General features: G+C 55.0%; 3 protein-coding genes and 1 pseudogene across 3 annotated transcripts in view; 1 reads left to right on the top strand and 3 right to left on the bottom strand.

The window, feature by feature from the left end:
- The window catches only part of LOC104681630, a 62,673-nt pseudogene that overhangs the window by 24,230 nt on the left and 17,886 nt on the right, over window positions 1–20,557 (bottom strand).
- Window positions 199–20,557, bottom strand: part of LOC104682153 (SAGA-associated factor 29) — a 23,470-nt gene continuing 3,111 nt past the window's right edge. The window contains exons 3-9 of the mRNA XM_030924752.1: window positions 19,312–19,354; window positions 18,847–18,911; window positions 16,860–16,989; window positions 16,643–16,789; window positions 16,396–16,431; window positions 16,127–16,289; window positions 199–399 (exon numbers count right to left, since the gene is read on the bottom strand). Of these exons, the coding sequence (XP_030780612.1) occupies window positions 283–399; window positions 16,127–16,289; window positions 16,396–16,431; window positions 16,643–16,789; window positions 16,860–16,989; window positions 18,847–18,911; window positions 19,312–19,354 (701 nt within the window). The 3' untranslated portion in view covers window positions 199–282. The remainder of the gene's footprint in view (window positions 400–16,126; window positions 16,290–16,395; window positions 16,432–16,642; window positions 16,790–16,859; window positions 16,990–18,846; window positions 18,912–19,311; window positions 19,355–20,557) is intronic.
- On the bottom strand, window positions 2,054–3,476 carry LOC115895311 (SAGA-associated factor 29-like). The gene is made up of 4 exons (XM_030925648.1): window positions 3,358–3,476; window positions 2,852–2,981; window positions 2,635–2,781; window positions 2,054–2,275 (listed from the first exon to the last, which is right to left on the bottom strand). The coding sequence occupies exons 2-4, from the start codon at window positions 2,929–2,931 to the stop codon at window positions 2,104–2,106; spliced, it is 399 nt and encodes a 132-aa protein (XP_030781508.1). The 5' UTR covers window positions 2,932–2,981; window positions 3,358–3,476; the 3' UTR covers window positions 2,054–2,103.
- Window positions 8,096–13,782, top strand: LOC104682154 (sulfotransferase 1A1). Its single transcript, XM_030925644.1, has 8 exons — window positions 8,096–8,204; window positions 9,288–9,439; window positions 9,544–9,669; window positions 9,759–9,856; window positions 12,301–12,427; window positions 12,523–12,617; window positions 13,138–13,318; window positions 13,440–13,782. Exons 2-8 carry the CDS (start codon window positions 9,292–9,294, stop codon window positions 13,550–13,552), a joined length of 888 nt encoding a protein of 295 aa, XP_030781504.1. The 5' UTR covers window positions 8,096–8,204; window positions 9,288–9,291; the 3' UTR covers window positions 13,553–13,782.

A 20,557-nucleotide genomic window follows, 5' to 3' on the forward strand; every position in this document is an offset into this window, starting at 1 on the left:
ACAATAACAACAACAACAACAACAAAACTATGACTTGTGTTCAATGCAGAGTCTCTATTTCAAGCCAAGAGAAACCCTGAGCTGAAAGAGTGATCGCCCAGCGGGGCCAAATACGGCCAGCTCCCCACTCCAGCTCCCCAACTTGCCCTGTTTGGAGAGGGGAGAGGGTCTGGAGAAGTAAAACCCAGGAGATGAGTGGAGGAGGAATGTCTGTTTAATCCCAGCACATCCTCTGCTGTCCTGCCCTGTGTCGTTGGGGGATGGTGAGTCCGCCGGGCAGCCTCACTTTTTTTTGGGCTCCTTACAAGCCACCACGTACCTCTGAGCCACATTGAGGGGAGGGGAATAGCCGTCTGCATAGGAGGTGTCTTCAAACAGGACTGAGTAGTCGTCCTGGGGCTGTGTGGCAGGCAGACAGGAAGGGCTGCTCAGAGACCCCCAGGCCAGGACAGGCACCCCCTTCCCCCAGCCTAGACCACAGGAGCCTCTGGGCGGTGGACTCTCAGTCACTCTCATCATCCTTCACTCTGGGGTCAAGAAGTCTTGGCCCAGTCCCTGCTGCTACAGAGCTCTTTTCTCAGTGGCAGGAGGCTCAGGGCAGTGAAAAGGGTGGGGAGAGGAAGGGGCGCTGACTCCCTCCCAGTGGGGCCATAGCTGGAGGGTCTGTTGCCTTTCAGGGATGCTGTGTTCAGAAGACCCAGGGCAGCCCAGAGGGTGGCAGGCAGGGATCCTGGCCTCAGGTGGCTTGTGTCCCATGTCACCAGGAGCACGAGGAGGCAAAAGCCCCGGGCTCAGGGCAGGAGATTCCCATCTCAGAGCTGGTTCTCCTGGGGCTGCAGAAGGAATGCCGCTGACTTGGGGCTTGCCAAGGCTGCCAGGGTTGGCAAGGGGTCAGTGGCCTTTGGGGCTGGAGTGGAAGAGGGAGGGCTGCTGGCAGGTCCCATTAGCTTGGGAGATGAGGACAAAGGGGATAAGGAAGGGGACGCTAGCCTCTCTAATCAATTGGTGACATTGGAGGTGTCACCAATGACGTCTCCCCTGGAGGCTGCTTTACCTGCTGTGGGGGCGTGTGGATCAGGGCGTGGTAGTAGCAGATGGTTTGGGGATACAGGGCCATGATGAGCTGCTCCCTCTGGAACAAGGCCTTGGGGTCCATCTGGGGGTTGGCCTTCCACTGAGGCCGTGACTGCCAGCTCAGGGTGTGTCTCCTTGGGGTTGTGTCAATCTGTGGCTGGGGACACTCCTTCCCAGCTTGACAGCTGTTGTGATACCTGGGTTCTCCTCTTCTTGGTTTAAAATAAATTAGGCAGGCAGGGCGCGGTGGCTGACACCTGTGATCCCAGCACTGTGGGAAGTTGAGGTGGGTGAATCACCTGAAGTAAGGAGTTTGAGACCAGCCTGGTCCACATGAAGAAACCCCGTCTCTACTAAAAATACAAAATTAGCCAGATGCGGTGGTGAACCCTGTAATCCCAGCTACTCGGGAGGCTGAGGAAGGAGAATCGCTTGAACCCAGGAGGAGGAGGTTGCAGTGAGTCGAGATTGCACCACTGCACTCCAGCCTAGGCCACAGAGCAAGACTCCATCTAAAATAATAAATAAATAAATAAAATAATTTAAACAAGAGACGTACAGCAAAAGAAGTGCAGCACAGAGTAACATATTGCAAAAGAAAAACTGTATTTTCCAAGTTAAGTGCATACTAGACAAGACAATACACCTTGAGTGAGTTCAGAACGGGCTTCTCGTCAGGGTGGAACAGTGTTGATTACTACAGGAAAAACTCCCCTTATGGGAATGTTACACGATTGTTCATAATGGGTGGGAAGAGGTGTCACTAGCAAGCATGATCTGGGTGGTCCTCTGGGTGCACATGGGCATTTGCTATACATGCTTATTTCTAGGACACATGTCTCATTAGCATTTTAAATCTCCACCCAGGGGTGTGGTTTTTACTATTAAAATGAGCAAAGGGTCAGTTTGAGGACAGGTAAAATCAAAATGCACATGTTCTCAAAAGGGAAAGTCCCTACTGGGGATAGCTTTGCTTGAATGAACTCAGTGCCCAGGCGAATGCTGAGGCTTACTGTGTTGGCCGTGAGGTCACCAAGGTCGCAGCATCCTGAGAAGATGGTTGTCTCCTTGACTATCTCTCCTGCCTCGCCCAAGTTCCATGACCCGCCCTGGCCCAAATAAGGCCTCCGGTCCATCTCGGGGTTGTCCTTCCACTGGGGCAGGGGGATGATCCAGCGTCAGCTCAGGGTGTGTCTCCTGGCTGTAGAGGGACTTGTGTCAACCTGTGGCCAGGTGGGGATGCTCCTTCCCAGCCGTTAGGCTGCCCCCAGGCTCCGTGCCCTGCCCTGGCCTGGACACTCACTCTGCCTTCTTCATCGATGTCGTCTACCTCATACTTGTGGACAAAAGGAGGAAAACGCTGGGTGTAGCCAGGGGCACAGTCCCTGTCGAGGAGTGTGGAGGACGGGGGCAGGGCAAGGACCTGGTGCTCCCTGCACAGCTGGCCCCACCCACATCACCCTCTGTGGAGTTTTCCTCCTGCTGTGCAGACAGGAAGCAGAGCGGCAGCCCAGGCAGGTGCAGCGACCAGAGAGTAGCCCCGGGGATCGTGTCACTCACTTGTTGGTGGCATGGCTGTAACTGACCACCTCGGCCAGGATCCACTGCTCGTCCCCATCCACAGCCTTCACCTGGGCAGCCACCTTGTGTCCAGCTCTGGCCACGTAGTCCCCTGAGGCGGGGATGGCCCCACAGAGGGGTGGGGGCCTGTGAGCAGAACCAAGGGTCAGTCCCAGCCCCTGGGCACCAGCCCCTCCCTCGCAGCTGCTGCCCTCACTTGTCACCAGGCTTCCCGATCCACAGGGGCAGGGTCATGGCCGACTGCTGCAGCAGGGTCATCAGCACCCCTCTGCGCATGGTCTTCCGGGGCGGCTCCGAGTCATCGTAGAGACGTGCGATCTTGGCCGCTGTGGGAAGGAAGGGAGGCCTGAGGCCCCAGGGACAGGTGCTGGCCCTGACCCCCCAGCATGCTGCACTGAGCTGTTGGAGGACCACCTGGGAGCGCCCAGTTCCTGAGTGAGCCTGAGGGCCCAGCAGGACTGTGACCTGATCTGCCAGGTGTCCTACAGGGGCTGCTGCACTGAATTACATATGGGTGAGACGGCAGCATAGCGGGCACCCAGGGGAAGGAACCAGGGAGAGACAAAGCGGGTTCCGAGGTGCTGGTGAGGCTCTCCTGTTGATGTCGGTGCTGACCCAGAAGTGTGTTTAATGAGAATTTCCTAAAATTCAAAGGGTTCCACGGGGGTCGCGGCTAGGCCAGGGCACTTCTTCAGCGTCTACCTGCTCTATGGCCTGAACCCCCATCACCAGGCCCACATTTTCCTGGGGTTCATTGTCCATCCTGCTCGTCAGGTCCAGCAGCACAATGGGGATCGCACAACAGGCAGGGCCCAGGCCTGGCATGGTGGCTCATTCCTGTAATCCCAACACATTGAGAGGCTGAAGCGGTCGGATCACTTGAGGTCAGGAGTTCGAGAACAACCTGGCCAACATGGTGAAACCCCGTCTGTACTAAAAATACAAAAATTAGCCAGGCATGGTGGCACATGCCTGTAATTCCAGCTACTGGAAAGGCTGAGGCAGGAGAATCGCTTGAAAGGTGGGGCAGAGGGCAGTGGCGGAGGTTGCAGTGAGCCAAATCAGGCCATTGCACTCCTTGTGAGATGGGGAGGGTCTCTGTGCCAGGAGGAAGGCTTCCTGGAGGAGGCGGACCCCGCGAGGCACAGGCCTGATGAGAGGCAGTGGGCAGGCCTGTGACATAGGTGGGGCGTCCAGGGCAGGGACGGGGCCTGTGGCAGAGGAGGAGCATGAAGGGGAGCCGGTGCCCTGGGAATCTCGGAGGTGGAACTCCGGGGAGGAGTTGGCTGGGGCGGAGGTGATAATCCAGGATGCAGGCCAGCGTAGGGGTCTTGGTGGGCACGCTGGGGTCGGATGGAGCGCAGGAGGGAGAGAAGGGGGGACAGGTGGGTACCTGGTCTGGAGGCGGGGCCTGAAGTGCGCAGGTGCAGGGGGCGTGACTTCAGGCAGCGGAGGGGCCTGGGGCTAGGTTGAAGCCCCGAGTGAGGACCCCACTCTGGGGTGGGATTGGAGGGGACCCGCGGTTGGGCGCGGCAGGGCTCACAGGGACACCCCCGTTCTCCTCCCCAGGGAGATGATGTTCGTCGTGCACGCCTTCCTGTCCGCCCTGGCCGCCCTTCGGGTAAGGAAGGAGACAGCGCAGCGGCAGGAGGGCGAGGGCTTGGGGTCCGCACCGTGGTCGGAGCCTCCCTGACGCCCCTGTACCCTGTCGCGGTTAAGAATGGGCCTGGCACCCCCGTCCTAGGCGCGCCTCCTGCTCCCGCTGCACCCCGACCTCCGCCAGGACCTCTGCCCGCCGTGCTGCACGGGCGCTGGCCTCCCCGGCCCCAGGGCGCCGCGCAGGTCCCTTTGCTGACACCAAGCCTGAGCCTGAGCCGGACACGGGGTCCAAGAGGCCTGTGCGCCCTGCGCGCCCGCGCGCTCCAGGAGAGGTCCACCCCAGGCAGGGCGGTTCATCCTTCAGAGGACTTCGGATCCAGCTGTTGAGGAGCCAGGACACTTTTGCGGCCCTGTCCCCGTCTCTAAGATGGGGATGATAGTATTTATGGCCATTCCTGAGCACAGCAGGACCTGCCTTTTTCCTTTGACTGGAAGGTTCTTCTCTACACCTTCTGCCTTGATAACCTGCCACCTCCACACGGAGGTCTTCCCTATCTCCGTGGGATTATCCCTAGCTCCGATTTAAAATTGCAGCTCTGAGAACCCGGGTACCGTGGCATATGCCTGTAGTCCCAGTTACGGGGGAGGTTGAGGTGGGAGGATGGCTTGAGCCCAGGAGTTGGAGGCTGCAGTGAGCTATGATCGCTCCACTGCACTACAGCCTGGGCAAAAGAGCAAGAAACTGTCTCTAAAAATATAAAATAAAATTGCACCTCTTGTGTACTTCCCCGTCCACTCCTTTTCCTGAATACTTATTATCTGACCTGCTAGGTGTTTTATTGCTCTCATTAGTCTCTCCCACCCCAACCTTTGCACTAAACTGCACGAGGACAGCTCTTGTCACTGCTGTAGAACAAAGTTCAGCACAGAGACAATGGCCAAGAAATAGTCAATAAAATAATGGACGATGGGCGCCTTCTACTGAGCTCCCGCTACTTGTGAGTGAGTAGAGGACTAGCCCTGGGGAAATTCAGTGACCTGCTGGGTGTTGCTGAGCTGTGAGGAAGTTCATGTCTGGCTGCAGTGGTGAGGCTGTGACTCAATCAATCACTGCTGATGCTCACAGGACGTTCACTAGCTTAGTCCCAGAGGGCAACGATTTTAAACCCCCACGTCCATTTCCTCATCCATAAGATGCAAATAACAGTCACCCCTTCCTCACAGGATGGAGCTGCGTGATGCCCGAAACAGTGCTTGTTGCACGGAGGGGCTTGCTGCCAGCTCCCTCTCCCTCCTTGTCTCTTGCCTGCCTGCTGCCTGGGATGGGATGAAGAGGGGCCCTTGTGTTGCCCCAACCCTGGCTGCTGGCTAAGAGCCCATGTGATCTGCGTGTCAGAGGAGTTCCTTCAGGAAGAACCAGGGCAGCTTCTGCCCCTATGGGGCCAATGCCCTAGGTGAGTGCAGTCCGCCAGCCCCAGCCTGGTCCAGCTCTGGAAAGAGGGTGCCCAGTTGTGCAATCCAGGCGGGCGCAGCCGAGTCCTGATCTCGGTATTCAGGGCTGAGCCTGGTGGGGGCTTGTGATGCCTGACTCTGCATCTCTCTCTGGCCCCATGCCTTGGTAACTGTGAGATGTCACTGCTTTGGGTGACCGGATCTAGCTGTACTGGATGAGCATGGAGGAAATAGCAGAAGACCAGGAATTAGAAGACATGAGTGGGCTTTGGCCGCAGCCTCCTTACCCCACTCCCTGCCCTGGGCTGCCTGTGAACAACCTTCTTGCCTCTGCAGGCACACTGGACAGCACTGCTGGAGACCTGATCCTCAGTGTCCCTAACCCCCTCCAGATACTGGATACTGGTGGCCTAGGCTTTTTTTTTTTTTTTTTTTTTTTTGTGTGTGAGACAGAGTTTCACTCTTGTTGCCCAGGCCGGAGTGCAATGGGGCGATTTCGGCTCACCGCAACCTCCACCTCCCGGGTTCAAGCCATTCTCCTGCCTCAGCCTCCTGATTAGCTGAGATTACATGCATGTGCCACTACGCTTGGCTAATATTCTATTTTTAGTTCAGACTGGGTTTCTCCATCTTGGCCAGGCTGGACTCGAACTCCCAACTTCATGGGATCTGCCTGCCTCAGCCTCCCAAAGTGCTGGGATTACAGGAGTGAGCCACTGTGCCTGGCCTTCTCTAGGCTGTTGACACCTTAGCCAGAAGGAATTGAAGGACAAGTCAGAAAGTCATGAATGTAGGGAGATTTCTTGCAGAGCAAAAGGACTCACTCAAGAAGGGGAATGTGGGGTCCTCAAGAGTGTCTCATGCCCTACGAGGTTTGGGGATGACCTTTACTGGGCTTCTTTAACTAAAGAGGGTTATATTCATGAAGATTCCAGGAAAAGGTAAAGATTTCTCAAGACTGTGGTACCACAATTTACACCCAAATCCAGGTGTTCCTGGAGCCGTCTTGGCACTGGCGGGTGTATGGTTTTGTATGTTACTGATCGTACAATGAGATCCTAGGTGAAACCTACATCAAATACAGCGCCATGTTGTGTCTGGTTGGTCGTAGCCAGCTTGGTCCTCATCCTATTTTTCAGGGACTTATTGGCCCTTAGCATATGCACCTATTTCAAGTTTCCTTCTTCTGGTCATGTGAAACTGCTGCCTGGAATTTTCTATTCACTTGCTACCACTCTATTAATCTCACATTCTTGCCTCTTTTCTGTGCCACCCCGTGTGGGTCTGACCGGTTGTTACTGGAGTGCAATGCAAAGTCTGAGTCAAGGGGGCCTCCTGAAGGTCGCTAGGGCAGGGGCGGAGCTAGTAGCCCGAGGACGTGCCAGTCACGGGGATTCCTCAGGGGCACAGAGGAGGGTGGAGGGGCCTGTGGCCCTAGCAGGGGAGCAGCCTCTCCTCTGCCTGGAAGCCCCATGCCTCAGCTTCCCCCACACTCCCACCTGCCCGCTTGCTTCTGAACTCACACATTTCTTGGAAGGCTTGGGAGACTCACCTTTACTCAGAGGGTTGGTTAGCTATCTCGTGCCCAGCTTGACCTTGGACTTTAAATAGTGAGGACAAAGAACGAGGAGGATGGGGGGATGCCCTCCTTCCACGGGGCCCTGTGGCTTCCAAGCCTCCACTTCCTCTGATCTCTTGTCTGTGGAGCCTCCTTCAAACCCAGGGAAACAAAAGCACCTGCCATGGGCTGCTGTTCTTCTAGGATCTTCTATCAATGTTCTGTGAGTTCCTTCCGGGAGCCATGAAGCTGGGGCTGGCTCCCAGGGCAGTGGGACTGCAGTGTCCTTGTTCTTTCTTGGTTTATGCATCCATGCTCTGTTCCCCGCTGCCCCTTCACTCTGCCCACACACATCACTCCAGACTGGCCTTGTGGTCAGAGCCTGGAGTGCATGGGCTGCAGGGTCTGCGGGCTGCACTGGGCCAGAACCCCTGGCGCTTTCAGGACTGGCCTGGAGCCGGCAGGTAGGTGACCTTTCCTGGGCCTGCCTATCCCATCTTTCTCTTACAATCCCTCCCCTCTCTTGCCTGGTTCAATCAGAGAAAGCTTGTCTGTTGGTCTGCCTGGCAGGGGCAGGTCAGGAGCCCTGTGACATCTCAAAAAAAAAAAAAAAAAAACCCCACAAAAACAAATCCACCATTGGGCCCTTTCCCCTTTCATTCTTCTGTTTTCTACACACCAAACCCAGTCATGGCTTTGGAGATCACTCTAAGCTTCTCTCCAGCTGGCATACTAAGGAGGGTAATGGAGAAGCTTCCCCACCCCCAACCCTACCCTTTCCTTCCGGAAGCAAATCTAAGTCCGGCCCTAGCTCCAGATCCCTCCCACACTGGACCTAGGAAACCCTCAGCACAGACAACACCCCTGCATTCCCCACATTGGACCCACACTCAGCCACTGCGGGCGAGGAGGGCACAAGGCCAGGTTCCTGAGAGCTCAGGTGAGTGACACACTGGAATGGCCCAGGGCACCCTCACCCTGCTCAGCTTCTGGCTCCAACATTCCAGAAGCCGAGGCCTCTCCCATCCCTGCCCTTTCCCCATGGATATCCCATTTCAGACAACCCCGGCTGGCGTGAATCCCCCTCCCTTGCTTTTTTTTTTTGTTTTCTCCCGGGGAGGCCGGGTCTTGCTGTCACCCAGGCTGGAGTGCTGTGGGATCCTGGCCACTGCAGCCTTTAATTCCTGGGCTCAAGTGATTCTCCTGCCTCAGCCTCTGGAGTAGCCAGGACTACAGACCCTCACCATCTTGCCTGGTTAATTTTTTAAAAAAATTTTAAAAGATTTTTAGAGATGGTGTCTTGCAATGCTGCCCCAGGTTGGTCTCCAACTCCTGGCCTCGGCCTCCCTAGGGTCTGGGATTACAGGCGGGAGCCACCCTGCCTGGGCCCATCCTTTTGCTGAGTCATCAGAGTTTTGTTCATTCCCACAGCAGGCTCTGGCCCCTAGTACCAGCTCAGTTGCTCAATGGGCCGTGTTTGTCCTGGAGCCCAGATGGACTGTGGCCGGGCAAGTAGATCACAGGCCTGGTCAGCCTGGGAGGTTTCCACATGTGAGGGGCACAGGGAACTCAAAGAGTGGAACATCGGGGACACGAGCCCACTGGGTGGAGGCTGGGGGTCACAGCAGGAAATGGTGAGACAGAGGGCAATGGCTTGTAGGGAGACAGCACAGGCAGGCCCTAGAGCTTCCTCAGTGCGGCTGGACTCTCCTGGAGACCTTCACACGCCCTGCTATCTGGGCCCCGCGCCACGAGGGTGCTTTCACTGGTCTGCACCATGGCCCAGGCCCTGGGATTTTGAACAGCTCTGCAGGTGAATGAACGGTGTGGCCAGGCTGGGGAACCACCGCATTAGAGGCCGACCTGGTTTCAGCCCCAGCCCTGCCACTGACTGGCTTTGTGAGTATAGGCAAATCACTCAGCCTCCCTAGGCCCCAGTGACTTCCCTGAAAGCAAGAATGCCGCTTTCTTGCGGTTGTGATGGTGTTAAAGGAAGTGGGCCTGGCTCTGGCCCCTGACGCAGGAACATGGAGCTGATTCAGGACACCTCCCGCCCACCACTGGAGTACGTGAAGGGGGTTCCACTCATCAAGTACTTTGCAGAGGCACTGGGACCCCTGCAGAGCTTCCGGGCCCGGGCCGATGACCTGCTCATCAGCACCTACCCCAAGTCCGGTAGGTGAGGAGGGCCACCCACCCTCTCCCAGGCGGCAGTCCCCACCTTGGCCAGCGAGGTTGTGCCCTCAGCCTGCTCACCTCCCATCTCCCTCCCTCTCCAGGGACTACCTGGGTGAGCCAGATACTGGACATGATCTACCAAGGCGGCGACCTGGAGAAGTGTCACCGAGCTCCCATCTTCATGCGGGTGCCCTTCCTTGAGTTCAAAGCCCCAGGGATTCCCTCAGGTGTGTGACCCTGTCCTGGGTGCAAGGGGAGGGGAGGAAGACAGGGCTGGGCCTTCAGCTCACCAGACCTTCCCTGACCCACTGCTCAGGGCTGGAGACTCTGAAAGACACACCGGCCCCACGGCTCCTGAAGACACACCTGCCCCTGGCTCTGCTGCCCCAGACTCTGTTGGATCAGAAGGTCAAGGTGAGGCTGGGCACAGTATTTCACATCCGTAATCCCAGCACTTTGGGAGGCTGAGGTGGGAAGATCCCTTGAAGCCAGAAGTTCCAGACCAGTCTCTTCCAAAAAAAAACAAAAAAGAAAATCAGGTATGCATAGTGGTGTGTACCTGTAGTACCAGCTACTCAGGAGGCTGAGGTGGGAGGATCACCTGAGCCTGGGAGTTCAAGAGTGAAGTAAGCTATGATCACACCACTGCACTCCAGACCTGGTGACAGAGAAACCTTGTCTCAAAAAAAGATGAAGAATAAAAAGAGGGGCCGGCAGACGCGGTGGCTCATGCCTGTAATCCCAGCACTTTAACAGGCTGAGGCTAGCAGATCACCTGAGGTCTGGAGCTGGAGACCACCCTGGCCAATATGGCAAAATCCCATCATTACTAAAAATCCGAAAAAATTAGCCAGGCATGGTGTTGGGCACCTGTAATCCCAGCTACTTGGGAGGCTGAGGCAGAAGAATTGCTTGAACCTGGGAGGCAGAGGTTGCAGTGAGCCGAGATCTAGCCTGGGCAACAAGAGTGAAACTCTGTCTCAAAAAAAAAAAGGGGCGGGGGCGGGCAGGCAGGTGGTGGCTCACTCCTGTAATCTCAGCACTTTGGGAGGTCGAGGCAGGTGGGCGGATCACCTGAGGTCAGGAGTTGGAGACCACCACCCTGGCCAACATCAGGAAGCCCCGTTTGTGCTAAAAATAAAAAATAGCCAGGCGTTGGGGCGGGCGCCTGTAATCTCAGCTATTCAGGAGGCTGAGGCAGGAGAATCACTTGAACCTGGCAGGCGGGTGGTTGCAGTGAGCCGAGATCGAGCCACTGCACTCCAGCCTAGGAGACAGAAAGTGACTTTGTTTCAAACAGCATAAATAAATAAGTAAAGATTTTTAAAAAGTTCCGAGTGCAGTGGCTCACGCCTGAAATCCCAGCACTTTGGGAGGCTGAGCAGGGCAGATCATCTGAGGTTGGGACTTTGAGACCACCCTGAGCAACGTAGAAAAACCCCATCTCTACTAAAAATATAAAATTGGCTGGGTGTGGTGGCGCATGCCTGTAATCCCGCTGCTCAGGAGCCTGAGGCAAGATAATCACTTGAACCCGGGAGGAGAGGTTGCGGTGAGCTGAGATCACACCATTGCACTCCTGAGATCACACCATTGCACTCCAGCCTGGGCAACAACAGCAAAACTCCCTCTCAAAACACACACAAAAAGGGTGCCACCTGTGATGGCTCACTGCTGTAATGCCAGCACTTTGGGAGGCCAAGGTGGGTGGAACGCTTGAGCTCAGGAGTTCCAGACCAGCCCGGGAAACACGAGGAGACTTCATCTCTATGAAAATGCAAAATATCAGCAGGGCATGGTGGCATGGCACTCTAGTGCCAGCTACTTGACAGTCTGAGGTTGGAGGATTGCTTGAGCCTGGGAGGTCAAGGTTGCAGTGAGCTATTATCACTCCAGTGCACTCTTTCTTTTTTTTTTTTTTTTTGAGACTCTCTGTCTCAATAAATAAATAAATAAATAAATAAATAAATAAATAAATAATAAAGTAAAATACTGTCACAACAAAAAGAAAAAGCAAAGGTCCAGGTGTGGGGCATGTGAATCCAGGGAAGGAGGCCCCGGCTCAGCCCACCTTTAGTCCTGTTCTTCTGGGAAAGTCGCCTCACTTCCTCCAGCTTTGTCTCATCTTCCACGGCGGGGGGACTGTCTGCCTCTTGCTCTGATGACCAAGAACATGAGACTCTTCATTGTAGACCTAAGAAAGGTAGAGGGGGCCGGGCGCGGTGGCTCAAGCCTGTAATCCCAGCACTTTGGGAGGCCGAGACGGGCGGATCACGAGGTCAGGAGATCGAGACCATCCTGGCTAACACGGTGAAACCCCGTCTCTACTAAAAATACAAAAAACTAGCCGGGCGTGGTGGCGGGCGCCTGTAGTCCCAGCTACTCGGGAGGCTGAGGCAGGAGAATGGCGGGAACCCGGGAGATGGAGCTTGCAGTGAGCCGAGATTGCGCCACTGCACTCCAGCCTGGGCAACAGAGCGAGACTCCGTCTCAAAAAAAAAAAAAAAAAAAAAAAAAAAAAAAAAAAAAAAAAAAAGAAAGGTAGAGGGTGGATCCTCACGGGCCCACAAAATTTGGTGGTGGTGGGAACATGCCTGGCGGAGCATGCTTTGCTCCACATCGGGGTGTGATGCATTGATGCAGATTATATTACTTTAGAATATGATGGTGTCAGAGACCAGGCAGGACTTTGGCTTCTGAGCAGGGTTCAGACCCCGGCTTGATCCTACCTGTGCCGTGGGATGTCAAGCAAGTCAGCCTCTAAGCCTCAGGTTCCTCCTTTGCCAAACCAAGAGATGAGCTGGCCAGGGGAAGGCTGTGTGGTGATGGTGCTGGGGTCGAGTCTTCTGTCCCCGCAGGTGGTCTATGTTGCCCGCAACGCAAAGGATGTGGCGGTCTCCTACTACCACTTCTACCACATGGCCAAGGTGCACCCTGACCCTGGGACCTGGGACAGCTTCCTGGAGAAGTTCATGGCTGGAGAAGGTGGGTTTGACGGGAGGAAGGAGGGTGTGGAGCCTAGAGGTGGTGGCTACAACGCACAGTAACCCTGTGTCACTGCCCCCTGCCCGCTTCTCCAGTGTCCTACGGGTCCTGGTACCAGCATGTGCAGGAGTGGTGGGAGCTGAGCCACACCCACCCTGTTCTCTACCTCTTCTATGAAGACATGAAGGAGGTGAGACCACCTGCGATGCTTCCCTCATGTGACACCTGGGGGCAGGCACCTCACAGGGACCCGTCAAGGCTGCCCAGCCCCGTTCCTGGCCGGCCCCCATAGTAGGCCCAGATTCCGCATCCTGCCTCCCTGGCCCAGGCCTCCCCGCTACAGCCCCACCTGGCAGCGGGCCCCGCACAGCTCTCATCTCCCGCACCTGAGTCAGCTGCAGGGTGGCCACGGATTAGATACTTAGTCCTATTGCTTATCCCCACCAAAGGGTGTGCCACCCAGGGCCACAGTCACGGAAGAAGATCATCCCGGTCCTCACCTATAGGAGCCAAGCCCAGCTCATGATGGGAACACAGGGCAGAGAGCAATTCATTTTGCCCCAGGGACCGGGGCCCCCGGGATCGAGGAGCTGGCTCTGTGGGTTTTCTAGTGGAAGTGGCCAGTTCCCCTCTGAGGTTAGAGAAGGGGACCCCTTTTATTTTCCCGAATCAGCAAACCTAGCCTCCACTGAGGAGCCTCTGCTCCTCAGAACCCCAAAAGGGAGATTCGGAAGATCCTGGAGTTTGTGGGGTGCTCCCTGCCGGAGGAGACCATGGACCTCATGGTTCAACACACGTCATTCAAGGAGATGAAGAAGAACCCTATGACCAACTACACCACCGTCCCCCAGGAGTTCATGGACCACAGTATCTCCCCCTTCATGAGGAAAGGTGGGCGCCGGCCAGCACGGGATTTGGGGCGGGTGGGAGCAGCGGCTGGAGCCTCCCCATAGGCACTCGGGGCCTCCCCTGGGATGAGACTCCAGCTTTGCTCCCTGCCTTCCTCCCCCAGGCATGGCTGGGGACTGGAAGACCACCTTCACCGTGGCGCAGAATGAGCGCTTCGATGCGGACTATGCGGAGAAGATGGCAGGCTGCAGCCTCAGCTTCCGCTCTGAGCTGTGAGAGGGGCTCCCCGGGTCACTGCAGAGGGAGTGTGCGAATCAAGCCTGACCAAGGGGCTCAAGAATCAAATATGAATTGAGGACCAGGGACAGTAGGTTATGTCTGTAATCCCAGCAATTTGGGAGGCTGAGGTGGGAGGATCATTTGAACCCAGGAGTTGAAGACCAACCTGGGCAACATAGTGAGATTCTGTTGAAAAAAATAGTAATAACAAAATAAAATCAATTTTTTTTTTTTTTTTTGAGACGGAGTCTCTCTCTGTCGCCCAGGCTGGAGTGCAGTGGCGCAATCTTGGCTCACTGCAAGCTCCGCCTCCCAGGCCCACGCCATTCTCCTGCCTCAGCCTCCCGAGTAGCTGGGACCACAGGCGCCTGCCACCACGCCTGGCTAATTTTTTGTATTTTTAGTAGAGACGAGGTTTCACCACGTTAGCCAGGATGGTCTCGATCTCCTGACCTTGTGATCTGCCCACCTCGGCCTCCCAAAGTGCTGGGATTACAGGCGTGAGCCACCGCACCTGGCCAATAAAATCAGCTTTTAAAAAGAGAATAAAATATGATTTGTGGGCCAGGCAGGGTGGCTCATGCCTGTAATCCCAGTAATTTGCAAAGTTGAGACCAGAGGATCACTGGAGGACAGGAGTTTGGGACCAGCCTGATCAATGTTACAAGACGCCGTCCCTACAAAAATTTGAGAAAATGATCTGCACGTGGTGGTGGGCACCTGTAGTGCCAGCTACTTGGTAGGTGAAGGCAGGAGGATCACCTGAGCCAGGAAGGTTGTGGCTGCAGTTGGCTGTGACTGTGGTAATCCACTCAAGCCTGAGGGACAGAGTGAACCCTGCCTGAGAAATAAACAATTTAATGAAATAAATTTGATTTGTTACTAGCCTGGCCAACATGGCGAAACCCCAACTCTACTGAAAGAAAACAAACAAATAAATATCGCAAGAACAGAAAACCAAATACCGCATGTTCTCACTCATAGGTGGGAATTGAACAATGAGATCACTTGGACACAGGAAGGGGATATCATCACACACCGGGTCCTATTGTGGGGAGGGGTTGGGGGGAGGGATAGCATTAGGAGATATACCTAATGTAAATGATGAGTTAATGGGTGCAGCACACCAACATGGCACATGTATACATATGTAACTAACCTGCACATTGTGCACATGTACCCTAGAACTTAAAGTCTAATAAGAAAAAATGGAAAAAAAAAAAAAAGAAAACAAACAAAAACACATAAATTAGCGGGGCGTGGTGGTGGACGCCTGTAATCCCAGCTACTCCGGAGGCTGAGGCAGGAGAATCTCTTGAACCGGTGTGGGAGAGGGCAGAGGTTGCAGTGAGCCAAGATCGCCCCACTTCACTCCAGCCTGGCCATAAGAGTGAAACTCCATCTCGAAAAAATAATATTAATGAATAAAATAAAATAAGTTATGATTTGGGCTGGGCTCAGTGGCTTATGCCTCTAATCCCAGCACTTCAGCCTGGTGGATCATTTGAGGTCAGGAGTTGGAGACCAGCCTGGCCAACATGGTGAAACTCCATCTCTACTAAAAATACAAAATTAACCAGGAGTGTTGGCGCTCACTTGTAATCCCAGTTACTCGGGAGGCTGAGGCAAGAGAATCTTAGTGAACCGAGATCGCGCCACTGCCCACCAGCCTGGGTGACAGAGCAAGACTCTGTCTTGAAAAATAAATAAATAAATAAACAAAATAAAATAAGCAGGAGACACACAGCAAAAGAAGTGCAGCATAAAGTAACTTACTGCAAAAGAAAAACTGTATTTTGAAAATTAAGTGTATAGTAGACAATACACCTTGAGCAAGTTCAGAACGGGCTGCTCGTCAGGGTGGGTCAGTGTTAATTACTGCAGGAAAACTCCCCTTATGGGAATGTTACACAGTTTTTCATAATGGGTGGGAAGAGGTGTCACTAGCAAGCATGATCTGGGTGGTCCTCTGGGTGCACATGGGCATTTGCTATACATGCCTGTTCCTAGGACACATGTCTCATTAGCATTTTAAATCTCCACCCGGGGTGTAGTTTTTACTATTAAAATGAGCAAAGGGTCAGTTTGAGGACAGGTAAAATCAAAATGCACATGTTCTCAAAAGGGAAAGTCCCTACTGGGGATAGCTTTGCTTGAGCTCAGTGACCAGGCGAATGCTGAGGCTTACTGTGTTGGCCGTGAGGTCACCAAGGTTGCATCCTGAGAAGGTGGTTGTCTTCTTGACTACCTCTCCTGCCTCACCTGGGCTCCATGCCCTGCCTTGGTCCAAACAAGGACCTCCCGCATGTCTGATCAGCCTGTTCCTGACATCATCCATGGCCTCTCCCATGGTGGCTGCTTTACTCACTGTGGGGGCACGTAGATCAGGGCGCTTGCAAGGGGATGGTGACCTTTGTGGCTGGAGTGGAAGAGGGAGGGCAGCTGGTGGGTGCTGTCAGCTTGGAGCCTGTGAGATGAGGACAAGGGGAGGGATGGGGGAGAGGACCCCTCGTCTGTCTGATCAGCCTGTTCTGACATCACCCATGGCCTCTCCCATGGAGGCTGGTTTACCCGCTGTGGGGGTGCATGGATCAGGGCACGGTAGAAGCAGGTGGTCTGGGGATACAGGGCCAGCACGAGCTGCTCCTTCTGGAACAAGGCCTCGGGGTCCGTCTCTGGGTTGGCCTTCCACTGGGGCAGCGGGATGACACGACGCCGGCTCAGGGTATGTCTCCTGGGAGAAGAGGGGCTTATATCAACATATGGCCAGGTGGGGATGCTCCTTCCCAGCTGTTAGGCTGCCCCCAGGCTCCGTGCCCTGCCCTGGCCTAGACACTCACTCTTTGCCTTCTTCATCGATGTCGTCTACCTCATACCTGTAGACAAAAGGAGGAAAACGTGGATGCAGCCAGGGGTGCAGTCCCTGTCGGGGAGTGAGAATGGGGGAGGACCTGGTGCTCTTTGCACAGTTGGCCTCTGGGGAGCACCCTCTGGGGAGCTTTTCTCCCGCTGTGCAGACAGGAAGCAGAGCGGCAGCCCAGGCAAGTGCGGTGACCAGAGAGCAGCCCCGGGGCTGGTGTCACTCACTTGTTGGTGGCATGGCTGTAACTGACCACCTCGGCCAGGATCCACTGCTCATCCCCATCCACGGCCTTCACCCGGGCAGCCACCTTGTCTCCAGGTCTGGCCACGTAGTCCCCTGAGGCGGGGATAGCCCCACAGAGGGGTGGGGGCCTGTGAGCAGAACAAAGGGTCAGTCCCAGCCCCTGGGCACCAGCCCCTCCCTCGAAGCTGCTGCCCTCACTTGTCACCAGGCTTCCCGATCCACAGGGGCAGGGTCATGGCCGACTGCTGCAGCAGGGTCATCAGCACCCCTCTGCGCATGGTCTTCCGGGGTGGCTCCGAGTCATTGTAGAGACCTGCGATCTTGGCCGCTGTGGGAAGGAAGGGAGGCCTGAGGCCCCAGGGACAGGTGCTGGCCCTGACCCCCCAGCATGCTGCACTGAGCTGTTGGAGGACCGCCTGGGAGCGCCCAGTTCCTGAGTGAGCCCGAAGGCCCAGCAGGACTGTGACCCCATCGGCCATGTGTCAACACCTATAGGGGCTGCTGCGCTGAACCACAGTTGAGTGAGAGGGCAGCACAGCGCACACCCAGGGGGAGGAAGCAGAAGACAGCGGTTTCCGAGTTGCTGTTCAGGCTGTGTTTGCTGATCTGAATGCTGGTTACAGAAGTGTGTTCAGTTAGTGAATATTTCATTGAACTCTGCACTTACGTGTACTTTTCTCCTATTAATATACGTTGGAATTCAATAGAAAGTTAAAATAAACGGCCGGGCACGGTGGCTCAAGCCTGTAATCCCAGCACTTTGGGAGGCCGAGACGGGCGGATTACGAGGTCAGGCGATCGAGACCATCCTGGCTAACAACGGTGAAACCTCGTCTCTACTAAAAAATACAAAAAACTAGCCGGGCGAGGTGGTGGGTGCCTGTAATCCCAGCTACTCGGGAGGCTGAGGCAGGAGAATGGCGTAAACCCGGGAGGTGGAGCTTGCAGTGAGCTGAGATCCGGCCACTGCACTCCAGCCTGGGTGACAGAGCGAGACTCCGTCTCAAAAAAAAAAAAAAAGAAAAGAAAGTTACAAAAAACACAACAGGCCGGGCGTGGTGGCTCGAGCCTGTAATCCCAGCACTTTGGGAGGCCGAGACGGGCGGATCACAAGGTCAGGAGATCAAGACCATCCTGGTTAACACGGTGAAACCCCGTCTCTACTAAAAAATACAAAAAACTAGCCGGGCGAGGAGGTGGGTGCCTGTAATCCCAGCTACTCGGGAGGCTGAGGCAGGAGAATGGCATAAACTCGGGAGGTGGAGCTTGCAGTGAGCTGAGATCCAGCCGGCCACTGCACTCCAACCTGGCTGACAGAGCGAGACTCCGTCTCAAAAAAAAAAGAAAGTTACAAACAACACAACAGGCCGGGCGTGGTGGCTCGAGCCTGTAATCCCAGCACTTTGGGAGGCCGAGACGGGCGGATCACAAGGTCAGGAGATCGAGACCATCCTGGTTAACACGGTGAAACCCCGTCTCTACTAAAAAAAATACAAAAAAAACTAGCCGGCGAGGTGGCGGGCGCCTGTAGTCCCAGCTACTCAGGAGGCTGAGGCAGGAGAATGGCGTAAACCTGGGAGGCGGAGCTTACAGTGAGCTGAGATCCGGCCACTGCACTCCAGCCTGGGCAACAGAGGGAGACTCTGTCTCCAAAAAAAAAAAAAAAAGCCACAACAATTAAATGTGCACCTTCAACCTCCTCAGGCACGGCTGGACACCCCACTTGACTTCACACAGAACCAGCACAGCTGTGTGGGGACCTTGACGTGCCAAGATTCTGCCCACCGGGAGACTGTTGGGAGGGCAGACGGGTAAGAGAGCCTAATGCAGGCTGAAGGGGTCTGGAAGGCTGGCTTTACGACACACAGTGTGTGGCTCTGCAGAAACCAGCCAGGACAAGAGATGGGCGTGGGCCATGGCAGGAAGGAGGGGGTGACTGGCCCAGGCCCCAGAAGGGGCAGGTGATGAGGGGCTGCGGCGGGATGATCTCTGGCTGCTGAGGGAGAACCGGGAAACCCCTGCCTCTGGGCACTGGGAATGATCTCCTGTCCCTTCTCAGTGGCAGAGCCTCCGTGAGAGGATCCCAGCAGGCGGTGGCTGCAGGCCCCCACGGGAGGGTGACTGCTGCCTGCAGGGCCTCCCTTGTCCTAGCAAAGGACCTCCCAGCACGTCCTCTCCCACTCACCAATCCGCCTCTCCTCCAACAGAGACTTGATTTCTGCGATCTTGTCCAGAGCTTTCCGAAGGATGCTGAGGGTGGGGAGAAGGGAGAAAGAGGGTTTGATTGACACACATAGCATAGATTTCATTTCCATTTTTTCTGTTTTGGGTCTCCCTACATTGCCCAGGCTGGTCCCAGGCTCCAGCAGTCCCTCCTGCACAGGTGGAATGACAGGTGTGTACAGTTTCCTGTTCTGGTCAAGGCGGGCTGGGTTATTCAGACCAACCTCACTGGTGAAAACTAGAAATCTGCCTGGGTGTGGTGGCTCACACCTGTAATCCCAGCACTTTGGGAGGCCGAGGAGGGTGGATCACCTGAGGTCAGGAGTTCAAGACCAGCCTGACCAACATGGCAAAAACCCATCTGTACTAAAAATACAAAAATTAGCCAGCCGTGGTGGCGAGCATCTGTAACTGTATTCCCACCTACTTGGGAGGCTGAGGCAGGAGACTCGCTTGAACCTGGGAGGCAGAGGTTACAGTGAGCCGGGATCACATCATTGCACTCCAACCTGGGCAAAAAAGAATGAAACTCCATCTCAGGAAAAAAAAAAAAAAAAAAAAACTAGAAATCTTCAGTATGTGTTTTTTAGTCTTAAGAACATAAAAAATAAGGTGGTAGAAAGCAGCAGGCCAAAAACTAAGAGAATACAGGATCCCAGAGAGGAAAGGACACAGGCAAGCGGCCTTCGGCAAACCCTGCAGAAAGGCTGCCAGAACCTCCTGAAACGAGGAGAGGGGCCCCAGGTCACGCAAAAGGAGGGGAGACTCTGGGGAAAGGTGTTGGCTCAGAGCAGTACTGGGTGAAAGGAACTCATCCTTTCTGAAAGGTTGCACCCAAAGACAGACCCCTGCATGGCCTTGCATCCCCAGGAAGCCTCTGTGAAGTTTATGGGGATTCCAGGGTGGCAGGAACCCAAGGAACCCAGCAGAAGCAAACACAGAGCTTTGCTGAAGTCAGGCTTCTTCATCCTAAATCTCAGGGAATCTTTCCAAAGAGTATTTCCACAGCAGGGCTGGGTGCGGTGGCTCACGCCTGTAATCCCAGCACTTTAGGAGGCTGAGGCAGGGGGATCACTTGAGGTCAGGAGTTCGAGACCAGCCTGGCCAACATAGCAAAACCCGTTCTCTACTAAAAATACAAAAATTAGCCCGCATGGTGGCGGGCATCTGTAATCCCAGCTACTTGGGAAGGCTGAGGCAAGAGAATCGCATGAACCTTAGGGGCAGAGCTTGCAGTGAGCCGAGATCGTGCTACTGCGCTCTAGCCTGGGTGACAAAGCAAAACTCCATTTTAAAAAATAAGAATATTTCCACAGCAGTCAGCAGCACAAACTCCACTTTGGGTCATTTTATTCTCCCCCGATACCATGGCAAACTCTGGTCCATTCCTCTGGCAAGCGCTTCTGAAATGACCCGGAGTTCTAAAGACCTTTGTGTGGCAGGAGGGAGATGCATATGAACTGGGCATGATGCGGCATCTCGGGACGTGTCCGGGGGTGCCCCAGGGCATGGGACTCATGGATGTCACCAGGCCAGGGCCAGAAGATGGAGGTAGGCCGAGGGCAGCCAAAAAAACGCAGGGACAGGAAACAGCTTGCCTGCTGCCTATGATGCAGGGATGGCCCAGCCAGTGTCACCTCAGGCTGTGAGCACTGGGACCCCAGAAAGCAGAG

Source organism: Rhinopithecus roxellana, chromosome 20 (genome assembly GCF_007565055.1).
Source record: "Rhinopithecus roxellana isolate Shanxi Qingling chromosome 20, ASM756505v1, whole genome shotgun sequence".
Classification (NCBI taxonomy): domain Eukaryota; kingdom Metazoa; phylum Chordata; class Mammalia; order Primates; family Cercopithecidae; genus Rhinopithecus; species Rhinopithecus roxellana.